At 38.9% G+C, this 13065-nt stretch overlaps 1 protein-coding gene across 1 annotated transcript in view; it reads right to left on the bottom strand.

The window, feature by feature from the left end:
- Window positions 1-6954: 6954 nt before the first annotated feature.
- The window catches only part of plpp4 (phospholipid phosphatase 4), a gene marked incomplete at both ends in the record, with an annotated part of 50286 nt that continues 44175 nt past the window's right edge, over window positions 6955-13065 (bottom strand). The window contains 2 exons of the mRNA XM_079249219.1: window positions 6955-7163; window positions 8354-8524. Of these exons, the coding sequence (XP_079105345.1) occupies window positions 6955-7163; window positions 8354-8524 (380 nt within the window). The remainder of the gene's footprint in view (window positions 7164-8353; window positions 8525-13065) is intronic.

Raw genomic sequence — 13065 nt, 5'->3', positions numbered from 1 at the left:
AGTGAAAGTAATGTGATGGTTATTGCCTCCTGGCAATATGTTTGTGCTCTCATCCTCCATTCTTCTTGCAGAATCTTCTGATTGAAGTTGGTTCCTGCCAACACACAGCTGTCCAAGCTGTGAACCCCAAGTTTGCATCACCATGAGTACAAGATTAACTGGATATGTGCCAAAGGAACTATCTGCTCTGCCTCTGACTGGCTTAACATGACATCCTCTCCTTAACCCTAAAGAATCTGACTCCCAATACCAAATTTAGCACTCAGCCAAGTTGAACTTTACTCATGAATAATGATGAGCTTCCAAGTATCTGAAAAAAAACTTCACAGCAAATCACTGAAGTTAGTGCTGACCATCTCTGATGTTACAAATTTCTTATATAGATTTTTCCCGAAAAACGCTTCATTAAAAACATGTGCCTTACATCATGTGTATTAAAATTGCAAACTCAAACTGAACAGTAGTAATAAGTGAACTTACCGCTATGTTCACTGTAGCTGTGAGTGGAAACTGTCTGGAGCAATGCTATGCAATATAAAAAGTTTTGCACTTCCCTGAATGCATTTTTAAATGTAAAACAAACCTTATTTGTCACTGTTTCTGCCCATTTCATTGGTAGTTCAGAATGACATCCCAGTCTCGTTTCAGTGTGGTTTCATTTGTCTGTCCTTCTAATGCCTAATAAAGCTGTAACGACAAAGCAGAAGCATCACAGGAGATATATAAGGCTCCCATAAAACTAAAAATAGCTCCTCGTAGACACATGCATTTCATACACAAAGACTGCAGCTAAAATATGCTTGTATGGCACTTTGATTGACGTAAACCAGCTATTATTAATCACAGTTTAAACTATGAGCACCGGTAACAGACTTTTAGGTGCTTTTTGTTGTTTAGGTGTCAAAAATAATTGCAAACAAGGATAGTCGATGCATTTAATCTGTCATTTTGCTCTGTCTTCAGGCGATCAGTGTACCCTGTTCAGTCTGTCTTAAACTGTGTTAACGCTGAAAGAAATAGCAAGTTGGTGAGTGTTTGAGCTTATTTGCTGTAAAGTCACCTGTCTTCATACTTAGCCTGATTACTGTCATTGTGGATGCTTGTTTGGCCAGAAGCCCTGATCCCTACTCATCCCTGATCAAGCCTTGCTTTATTTTTTTTTCTGAGTCTAATTTGTTTGATTTTATCCTTTCTAATCAGATTTAACCTTTATTTACTCATTGCAATACTTCTAAACAAAGTTTTGGCTTTCTACCCGACCCTGCAGTCCAGTGTTTGGGTCTCGATGGTTTTTTGATTTGAAATCTCACAACTATCATGACTGAAATGCTGCTGATTGAATGTCAGTGCAACTGATAATATAAAGAACAATCAGTCTTTTGGACACATTTAATTGGAAACTTCCAATGTAAGAGAACAGCACAACTCATGGAGAAAAGCACAACATGCCCTTTAACAGGAGTCATTTCATGCACACATCTGTGGCATTATGAATCTGCTGGTAAACCTACCAAAGTCCAAATGTATGAACCTAAACCTGGGCTGCAGCTCATTCAAGCATCTGCCTTTGTGCAATTCTTCAAATGAATTATCAGGGAAATTATTTATACTAATTATTATAGGATATTTTATTAAGCAAAAAACATGCTCATACCTTTTTTTTCCTTTTTCTTGTGACGTCTGCAATGCAAATAAAGCTGCCTATCCGTGCAAACGTGTTCCAATCACAAAAAAAAATCATTTGTTTTCTTCTTGAATAAAGTTCACACATCTGCAGTCCTTTATTGTACATAAAATATACAAACAGCAAAACACAGCTCAAAGAGTTTCCCAAGGCCTGACATGCTTATTCATAGAAAACAGTCTTTTCTCACAAACTGAACAGGCATGCCATAAACAAAGATTCTTATGATTCTTACACTCATTTTTTTTTTCTTTTCTTCAGACATCTAGTCGTGGTAACTGAGGATTATTTTGTTTTCATTTAATACGTTTTAGTTACTTTCATCCCTTCAGTTGTGAAGGGGACACACACAAAAAGAAACTGCACAGAAACACACACTAGTTGCATCTGATGTGAGAAAAAGAAATACTGCATGTAGCGTAGCTATTTTTTCTTTGTAGAAAAATGATTGATCTTTTACTGAAAGTGACACATTCACTGTTTGAAACAAGCGACATACACTGCTACAAGTCTCTATAGCATCAAATAAAAAGCTAATCATGAAATAATTTAGAATGTTGTAAGTGAAAATACTCAGAAATGATGATTCCTAAAAACCTTTTCGTTTTTTTTTTGTCAACATACACTGAACCATCTAATAGCAAGATTTAAATGACAAACACCAGACATCAGCTCAGGCAAATGCAGGTGTACAGAAGTTTATATATCTGTGTTACAATCATTTTTATTCCCAAAATCTGCCATAAGAAGGCAGAATCAAACAGGCGCAGATCTCGTGGCCGCTGCTGTACAGAATCAGCATAAAAGGCTCTGCTGTTTAAGTCAACTCTCAGAGTCTCATCAAGTCCCTTCACAGAGTCTGAAGAGCTGAGCCGAGGAGAGCCGAGCACCTTCTGCTCTCTGCTGAAAGCGTCTTTGTTAACTTTCTTTTTGTATTGCATCAGTGTGGGATGGGTCCTGTCAAACCCGGCACACACACACACACACACACACGCGCAGACACACACAAAATTACAGCAAGATGCTGCCAATGCGTTGCATACATGATACTTAATTGTGGCTGATTTTAATCCAATGGATGACGTACAAAAGAATTTCCAACGCAGAGAGGCTTCCCTCGTCTCATCTTGTGCCAGAAGCCAAATTGTGCCACAATATAGCTGAACAACATCTGAAAACACAGCTGTTCCGATGTGTTTTTATTAAAATGTGTGTGGTCTTTCGACATCAGAGATGGATTAAGGTGACATTTTGTGCACTCCCACCCCCCTCTCCCTACCTCACCTCATGTTCAATACACTGAGACTGCACGTTCCCATTAATGCCACAGCAACAACCTAAAAGACAGTAACCAGGCAGCAAAATGATGCATCATTTCTAACAAAAGTGGAATATGGCTACTGAACGGTCTGTGGGTGATGGTGTCCCAGTTATCTCATTACTACTGCCCAGTGTGTGAAGTGTGTGCTGCCTGTTGCAGTCATTCCTGAAACTTTTGCAACTTTTTTTTTTTTTTTTTTTTTGATACTAACAGACTGAAAAAAGCATTTGCAAACCCGGTCATGTGGGTGTGTAACTAGACCCTCTGAGGTTTGATGGTGTCCAGATTTCCTCAACGACACAAGAAACCATCCGTTCCATCAAACTGCATAATCCTTCCCTGTAAACTGGGTCTGAATTATAATCTCATTGTAAATTTTGTAAAAATGTATTTATTCCTAATCGTCTTTGTTGCATTATTTATATTTCATGTTTATTTCTTATTAACTCTGCAGTGACTACCTCTCACTTGTCCACGTATTTTCTTCTAATTTTTATTTCCTTTCATCCATCTGTGAGGGACTGCATTTCAGTGTTTTAAGCAGCACTGCAATGCAACATTTTCCTTTTGGGATTAATAAAGTATGTCTGGCTCTGATTATCTGCCAAAAGAAAAAAAAAAAAGTTTCACATCTTTGGTGTCTGTTTCTTCTCACTGCACTGTTCCTATATTAATAAATAATGGAGCCATAATGGATGAATAATGCATTAAAATCCCAGTCGTAGGTTCTGATCTGTCTCTTGCTGAATGCTAAACTGTTTATTGCATGGCGTTAGTGGGCAGAAAGGCATTTGCAATGCTTGGGCAGTTCACAGTTCACATCATATAGCCCCAATGTCCTCATAAGCAGCACTGACTGACCTCACTTAATGAGGATTAATGCAGGATCAGATTGGAGTTTGTGCCTGCCGAGACACACTCCTGCCAACCCACTCCCACCTGCCGGTAATGGATTGCACTCATTGAGGGTACATGTCCGTGTGCAACCTCTGGGAAGATGGTTAAATGCAGCACTTGTGAAAAATAAAGTTGGATTTCAGTGGAGAGAAGAAGAAGAATGAGAGCGCAAAGAGGTACAGAATTAAAGAGTGTGGGGTGAAATGAAATATTGGCTTTTTTTTTTTTTGTTTTTTTTACATGGATCACTGATTCTTCAACAGTGTATTGGTTCTATGTTGTCATTATGTTGCCATGGACGACCAACATTATTACAAGCAGAGGAGGCATGAGTGTGTAGTGCTGCTGCAAGTCCTTGAATTTCAAACAAATATTAGTTACCAGTGAAATAGTTGAAATGGATTCAGTAAGACTTGACTGAATCACTGAGACTGATCCCTTTGGCATGTAGCATGACCGTCATTCACTGAAATAAAAACGAAGAAAAGCTTTCACGTCTGTGTTAACAAAATGTCAAGGAGGAGAGACATCAGCAATGATCTTGGGTAAGCAAATGTTGCTGCCAATCATATTGGCAAGGATTTTATGGCAAAATAATTTTTAGTCAGTTATTCTATTGGGAGGAAGACTATTTGCAAGTGGAAAGCGTTCAGTTTAGTCTTCCAGGCTGTTAACCTCGAGGCCAGTCCATGCAATCCTCAAAGAAATTGCAAAAAAAAAAAATCCTCGAGCTACAGCTCAGATTCTACAGGCCTCAGACAGCATGTTAAACATTTAAGTCTGTGATGGTATGTTTGGAAAAGTCTGAGCAAAAATTGCGTGTTTGGAGGGTTTGTCAGTAAAAGCCTCCTATCTGTGAAGAATCTTCTGTCAAATTAAATTAAAGATGTTGAGAAATCACATCACGTTTGTCAAAAGACATAAAGTATCCAAGGCTGCTGATAATGTAACCCAGGAAATTAATGGCTTGGCTTAAGTTATTGTTGCTAGACATGGCCCAACAGGCTACAGTCAGGTTATGGCCGCACATGGAGAAGAGTTTAGGCGTTTTCGCTTAAGTTTCTTTTTCCTTTTATCATTTGAACATTTTCTTCATAAGGAGCCCATAAAAATTTATTCTGAAACCTCGACGATTTTTTATTTCTGTCTTTACAACCAATACACATCTTTTCTGACTTAATTCTGAATTAATGACGCCTCAGACCAACCTTTCCTGCAAACCTCACCAACAGTGTTGTGTTCATGCATGACATAACATGGATTTTTACACCTACATCTGCCCTTAACAGATTGTTTCTTCTTAGCTCAACTTATTCTTCATTCATTTTCATACACAGGTTTATGAGCATGCTCCCTTTCCTATTCTGTGATTTTGGTGTTTATATGATACACTGGTGCAGAACCACTTACAGGCCTTACAGCACTCTCAATACTGGTTAAAAAAATAGGCTGTGACAGAATTTCACCAGTATTGGGAAAGATGTCTCCAGGGTAGAGTGCTCAGTGCAGCACTCTGCATTATTGTGGTATGATACATCTGGATGTCTATTTTGTGAATATGGGTCCCTGGCAAAAATTCTAACCCTTACTGAGATGTATGATAAGTGGAGAAGTTGTACTTTTATGTCCAGGTCTTGGTAAAAATGCACTTCCAGCAATGTCAGCTAGCTAACCTCCCCAAGGTCCTTGTCTTTTATCCTGTGCTGCATGTGAGCTGCCTGTTAAGAGCCAAGCATGTCTGACCAGCATGTGTACTTCTGTTCAGAAGAAACGGGAGACGACAAGCCCGGCGCTCTTCCATTATTCCCACACAATGCAGAGAGTAATGAATTTAACACGACTGAGCTGTTTACATTGACAGAAAACCTTTTTAAATTGAAACAGTTTCTGTCTCCACATGCATGCAGCCATGGGCCATGTCCACACAGCGACTAGTTTAGGTGGATCCACTTATAGGTTACAGTCCTTTATGTAACTGGCATATTCAGAGCTCCAAAACGTTATTTTTTATAATCTGAATACCAAAGTGGAAAAAAAAAGAAATACGAAAATGCCAAATTTCCGTATTTACCATCCAAACACTCTTTTGCAGAACCAATGACACCATTTCCCGAACCCTCCCTTAACCCATCATGGGCCAACCCAGCTGTTACTGGTTGATGTGCACGCTGCATGTCTTCTTCCTTGTTTTTTGTGCAGTTCAGTAGCAGCGTTACAGCACCACTTACAGGCCTGGCATATGTTGTACAGCATTTTAAGAAGTTTTTGAGTGGAGGTTCCCAATTTTAAAAACTGAGTCCACCTGCAGAAAAATTGATTTAAATTCAGATTTGTCTCCATGTGGATGGAGCCTTAGTTTGCTCACAGCAGCTTTGCATTTTAGATAGGTTGAAATATTAACATGTTTTTCGTGTGTTTTTTTCCCACCTAGAGTTATTTATTTATTTATTTTTAAGTTAACTAAACTAACTCGTGTTTTCTTTTCACATGACTTTTTACAGTAATTCAATATTTTAAATGGTTTAATATCTTTTCTTTTCTTTTCTTTTTTTTTTTTGGTTAATTGCTGTGACATTCGATGGGATTTCTTCATGTCTCCTACACACTTTGTTACAAACTTCAACACCAAAACAATGAATATATTTTGTGTTTAAAATGGCATGACAACCACATCTCTCATTAAAAAAAAAAAAAAAGTTTAAGCAAAAAAACAGCCAACATTTCCATCTTTACTCACAGCCTTAGGAACGATGTTTTCCTCAGTTTTCATCATGTTTTCTCTCTTCCCTCTCAGTGGTGATGTCCTATATCTGTGGGTTCCTCTCACACATCACATCTATATTTAGCCTTTAATCGCTGCTGAGTAAGAAACTGATTTAGAAAAAAAAGAAAAGTATGTGGGTGTCTGAGAAAAAGAGTTATGGAATCCAACGGATGAAGGATTTTACTGTCCACTGGAATGTATGTAAGAACCAGTCATTTCTTAGGAATGAGGCGGTGGGCTTGGCGTTGTGGTGACAGTGTCATGGGTTGTCTCGGTGGTGGCCACTAGTCATACCGGCCCTTCAGTCAAGCCCTCCAAGGGAAGGGTGGTGGCATTTTCAGTGGGCTGCGGATCCTCCTGAGGATGTGAGGGTTTGTTGGAGGCAGCAGCCAGACTGGCATAAGGCAGGTGACAGTCCATATAGAGAAAGGGTGGGTAGTGCTGGCGGTAGCAGATGTACGCAAACAGCAATCCAATCACTCCTCCTACAAAGGCGTCTGCAAAGACACGGACATGGGATTTTTGTTTAAAGGTATATATGTACAACTAATTTTAAAAAATATGTGTCAGAAGATAAATAACACCTGCTTTCTGAGAATGAGCGTGGTTAATTAGGCGTTGCTACATGTGCTATAGCGTTTCAGTGAACATTCATCATGCCTGACTAGTATAGAGGTTGATGAAAGTAACAGGAAAGGCAGGAAAATGAATCTACTCAACTGAGCACTGTGCTCACTTGCCTCAGGACTGGCTGTCTCTTTTATGTTGTCACATGCCTAATAGTTTTGTGTTATTCTCGGCCCCCTTTAAGCTATGATACATCATACAATATAACATAGCTGCAACGAATGGAAAGCATATTCAGATGGAGATGCATAAACATGATACAGCCAGTTAGTGGCAAAGGTATCTGAAATAGAGGCTTTTATGATATCAAAATCACATGTTTCAGATTATTTACTCCAACTGGTTGAAAAGCAACATAACACATCCGTTTCCATCGTGTAAAAAACTGCACTTACAATATTCCATTGAGTCCTGAGTTTAACATACTATGCCTTGATTTAATACTTGAGTTTAGTGGCCTTTTTTAACACTCCCAAAGTGCAAAGGGATGGTGGGAATATTAATATCCATCAAGCTTGGTGTAGCATCTGGGCAAATGGGAGCTCCCAGGTTGTGTTTACATTGAGAGCAGATTGAGGCTCCTCAAGTTTAATGGACTGCACTATTGCTGCGTACCTAAAGTCTGTCAAGGAGAAGCAGGAGAAATCGTAGATATTTAGAGGATTGGGGAAATTATCAGCCTGCATGTAACCAGTAAATAAATCTGGGCTGTAAAAAAATGCTGTCAGTTTTGTGGGTGTCCAGGAACATATGGCTGTCTAAAACTAATTAGCACCATACGACAGAGGTGTCATCACATGATCACTTATTCTCCCCCACAACCCAAACACATATGGAGCTTTATCACTTTGCCCCAACTGGTTGCCCTCCAGTTTTTCCGAGAAGAGACATAAAAAACTGGAGCTTATCACTTTTTACATCCTACTTGCTGAATAAAATGTTTTACCGTTATCATCTGGTGTTGTTTTCAGGAGACTTTACCAGTCAGTACCAGTCAGTCCACAACCATGATGGTCATATGAGACATTTACTTGTTTTGTGTCTGAGCGGTTGAGCGAACCTTGCCAGTGGTGTTTGTAGTCGCAGGTCCGGGACAAGGCGATCATCATGGCGCTATAAAGAGGCAGCACCATGGCACAGAGGCGCCAGCTGCGCCCTCGACCCTGATCCGTAAAACACTGCAGCTTCCCAGCCAAGTAGAAGGAGGTGAAACCAAGTCCAGAGAACGCAACTAGTAGGCAGAAAAACAAACAAACAAGAAAATGAGAAAAAGATCTGGATCAGGATCAAACACTGAACAGCAATCAACTGTTTTTCACAAGCAGTGAAAACGATGATGTCTTAGAGCATTGTCTTGAAAATGTCCATGTATGTGTGTGTATGTGTTTGTGAGTTATTACAGCATTTGAGAAAAACCTTTTTAAGGAAGTTGATGAAAGTTTAGTCCTGTTCCACCCACTCTTCAGCAATCTCACCGCAAGATCAAACTGCAGTCCATTAGGCAAACCTCCTGTGCTAAATCACTGCTGTAGGTGCAAAAGAGCAATCAGAAGCCAGCAGACAGCTACATTTTACCAAGGAGCACAAAGCAGAGCCCACACACTGACAGAGATCCATTTAATAGTGTTTCACAGGTCTGACTGAGCCGGGAGTGTATGTGACATATAAGACAGTTTATGTCCCTAATATGCTCCTATTAACTGGCTCCTTTTGTGCCTCACCTTGACTTTACTAAAGAAATGTTGCATCATATTATCCAACACTTCACCTATATACAGGCGTGCCACTAAGTTCACAGCAACAGCAACTATTTAATGTAAGAGAAACAATAGAGTTTATAAATTTATGGGGGAAAAAAGTGCTGTGTTATAGAACTAAATGAGGAAATGGTGAGTAAAATATGTTCCCTGCTGCAGGCTGAGAGCATCTGTAGCAATCTGTTGTTGCCTGTGTATCCACGAGCTGATCAAAAACACACCAATGAGAAATGAGAAGGTTAGAATAAAAGAAAAAGAGGAAGGATGGTGAGTAAACCAGGAAGATACAGGGAGTCCAGCCATCTCATTGACTGCCCTGTTTGGTACAAATTGGATCCATTCACAACACACCTCTTTCTGATTGGTCATTTACAATAGTACATATATACTGTTTATTTATTCATTTATTCAATAAAATAACATATATTACAACTTGCAGTTTCTTTGACGGAAGTGTTGTCTTTTACAGGAGGGTATCCAACATGCACATGTTGGCTGAGTGCTCCCTTTGTGCCCTGCATTTTCCTATTTCTGATCCTGTCAGCATGTCCAGAAGATGGGAGGTAAATAAGGGCATGAGACTGGTACTGACTTATAAACTAAGCTGTGCCACATAGTGTGCATTCCAGAAAAGCAAGCACTATGCTTCCGAGAGGATACATGCAGATGTCTGCCTGTCTACACAGAGAATAGGTTTTGGGTGCAACAACAATAAATATGTGGAGTAGAATCTCCCAGAGAAACTCTGCTCTTGCCAAAGCTTTGCAACAATCTGACAGGCAGACTCAAATAAAGATGCTGGAGCTGAACTGGGTGCAATGGCATGACTGTAAGATCCCAGAATACCTGACTCTGACTTTTAAATCCTGCACCGAAGGCAGATAAATGCTCCTGTATCTTTCACCTTTTTTTTTTTTAACCTTTTTGGCACCTTATCTCATGTATTTTGTGAATGTCTTTGCATGCTACCAAATTTATCTTGATTAAAACTTGCTGTCCACTACTTTCCAGTCCATCTCTAACAAACTATAACTGCAGAGTCAACAGTGAACTTCTGCAGGTGAAATGCAACTCCACCAAGAGTACACTTTAACATGTACTCTGTATTAACGTTACAATAGATGCATGGCATTTTAAATAGTTCTACATATATTTTGCTTTGTTTAGGTTCATGTTCAGATCAGTCTGTGTGGTTAGTCATCAACTCCAGGAGTGCTGCTTGAATGTACTCTTGGACACCCACTCTGTTAGCTCCTATATTCTCTTCAACCAGGGAGTACTCCAGACAACAAAATGTTAGGGTTCCTGGAAAGACTCCAGAAGTGTAACCCTGTTTTCCCAGTTTTACATTTTGCTGTGTGGGCAGATCAAACGCACTAAATTAGCAGCAGTTCAGGATGAAAGAGTTGGAAGACCTGATTCGTTAAAGGTTACAGTGATAAATGGTTACATTTAGTACGTTAAGATCAAAAGAGAAATGAATCACGTAACAATAAAAGTTAATTGGCACTTGTGGTATAGAAAATACTCCACCGAGTGCTCACCACCCACATAAAGGAACCACATGGGTTTTACAGACAACCACACATTCATGCTCTTTCTACCTCCCATCTCAGATCCTCAGACTGAGCATCCCCTCTGCACCCATCCATCTCAATTCGTCGTGACTGCTCTACATTTCCAACTACGTAGCAGCTTTCGCTATTTGTTTTACAGCTCCAACCATAGCTAAGCCAAATCCATTACTCAACTGGGAAGACAGAACTGAATTATCCATGAAACGAAGGCTCTGTCTGCAGACTGAACATTATCATTTTAACTTTGAGCAGTTTTGCTTGAGAAAAATCACACATTTCTTAAATATCTCCAATCATTTTCTGCAGAGCTGATCCCTTCATCACAAGCTGCCGTTTCACAGACATCAAAAATTAATCGCAATTTTATTAAAATCATCTCATCTTTTAAAGGAGTGCCCATAATTTTGAGTGTTTTGCCTCTTTTTTTTTACATATTGTTATAGACCTAAAAGCACAAACTGCTTTCTACATTTATGAAGCAGATCTCTGCAACTGGGCACATCTTGTTAAATGCTTCCTTCAAGACATAAATCTATAAAAGCGACAGGAGTACGAGCTTATTCAAGCATGCTTTGAGTGGTAAAGCACCTGAACGGGACACCAAAATCTAAGGGGATGAACACATTTGTGCTCCCACAGTCACAGTTTTAATGGAGACCATTTAAACTGTGTAGAGCTCTCTCCTCCCCGTGATGAAATATAGTTATAGTTTTTTAGAGAAACAGGAACCAAGAAGGAACACAAGATAAAAAAAAATAAACAAACCTGCACAAAGTTGCTTTATTATTTAACTTCTTTAAAACTTTCTGATAGAAAGCACAAAGCAGAGCAGAGGAAATGTTAGCAGAAAATTAAGCCAAACAAAAAGCCAAAATGTTCCATTGCCGAAGGGCTAGAATCTCCTTTTTTTTTTTTTAAACATCTCTAACAAACAGAGTCAACATGTGCTCAGTCAACACACCGGAAAACAAATACGTTGCTGTAATGTGTGATAGATGTGTGGGACAGCAAGAATGTGTCAACACAAAACAGCCCAGAAAGACATTTTGCAGGTAAAATTTAGATAATTAATTAAATCAATGGGATATGAAATGAAGTGTATCTAATAACCACTGCAGGAGGCTCCTCTGCAGATAGCGGGAGCCGCTGAAAGGCCAGAGGATGGAGAAAGCAGGAAAACATCACGGTAATGAATCGACTTTATGCATCTGTAAAACCTGAAAAACCAACTCCTCCGAGACAAAACAAACACACCTAATGAAAGTCATGATTGCGGAACAAGTGCTTTTTCATCCTTTTACAAAGATGTGCGGTTCGTTCAGACGTCTTCAGAAAGTCACTAAGCACACAGGAGGCGGTTTCTGTAAGCAAAGTAACATTTTGGCGTGCACTGCAGTGACAACAAGCAGGGCAAGACTCTCAGATTTTACTCTGTTTACATTTATTCAAATATTTTCTGACAAGGTAAGCTTCAAATACCAGGTCATAAAGGAGTTGATGTCGTTTACACACCTTAAAATAATGAAGCCTTTGAGTTTCTTGTATTTATTTAAAGCTAAGAGTTCTTGAGTTTGGTGTTTGAAGAAAAAAAACTAAGATTAAATGTAATGTTTTTTTTGTTCTTTACAAATTTGGCAAGTTATTTTTTTTATTATAAATGTTTATGAATGTCTTATGTATAACAACAAATGTGTCTCTAATGCTATCATAGACATGTTTACAGGACTTATGAGGTCATCATAATGTTAGTAACCTTATCTTATATACCTTATCTTATAGAAATAGTATGGTCTGTCATAACATCAGCAGTGTTAAGAAAAGTATTTGCTTCCTCCAAATGTGGCATTTTTCAGAAAAACTTAAACGCACTTTTTCTGTGCTTCAGATCATATATTTGGGTGTATGTGAGTGTCTATCAACTCACTTTGTTTGGGCTCTAGTTCTAAAACCATTTAATAAAACATGTCAACTTGAAGGGGGAAATACTGTTAAAGCAGAAAGCCGTGTGAAGAAACTTCTTCCCATTTATCGCCTAAAACTTCAGAGTTCAAATCATGCTGCATTCACTGAACCTCAGAACTGAAACATTCCAACTCTTTTTACTCTTAATATTTACTTTAACAGCAAATCCTCATTTGTAGGCAGGTGATTAAACTTTACAAAGAAATGAGCTGATTGCATTAGAAAAGTGTGCCTATTGTTATTTCTTCGGATTCAATTCAATTCAGCTCTATTTGTATCGTACGTCTTTACAATAAAATCATCTCAGGGCACTTTGCAGACACATCAGTGCAAGCCTATTCATGATAATTAGGAAAGGAAAACCAATAATTTGCATCGAATCTTGATTTCAATCCAGTCCCCCGTCATGAGCATGCATGAAGCAGCATGGATGTGCATTTCTTTGTTTTTTTTCTTTCAGCTTTGGATTTAAAATT

This window comes from Telmatherina bonti (genome assembly GCF_933228915.1).
Source record: "Telmatherina bonti genome assembly, chromosome: 11".
Lineage (NCBI taxonomy): Eukaryota > Metazoa > Chordata > Actinopteri > Atheriniformes > Telmatherinidae > Telmatherina > Telmatherina bonti.
Note: the sequence above shows the minus strand (reverse complement) of the source record. Positions and strands in the feature narration are given on the sequence as shown.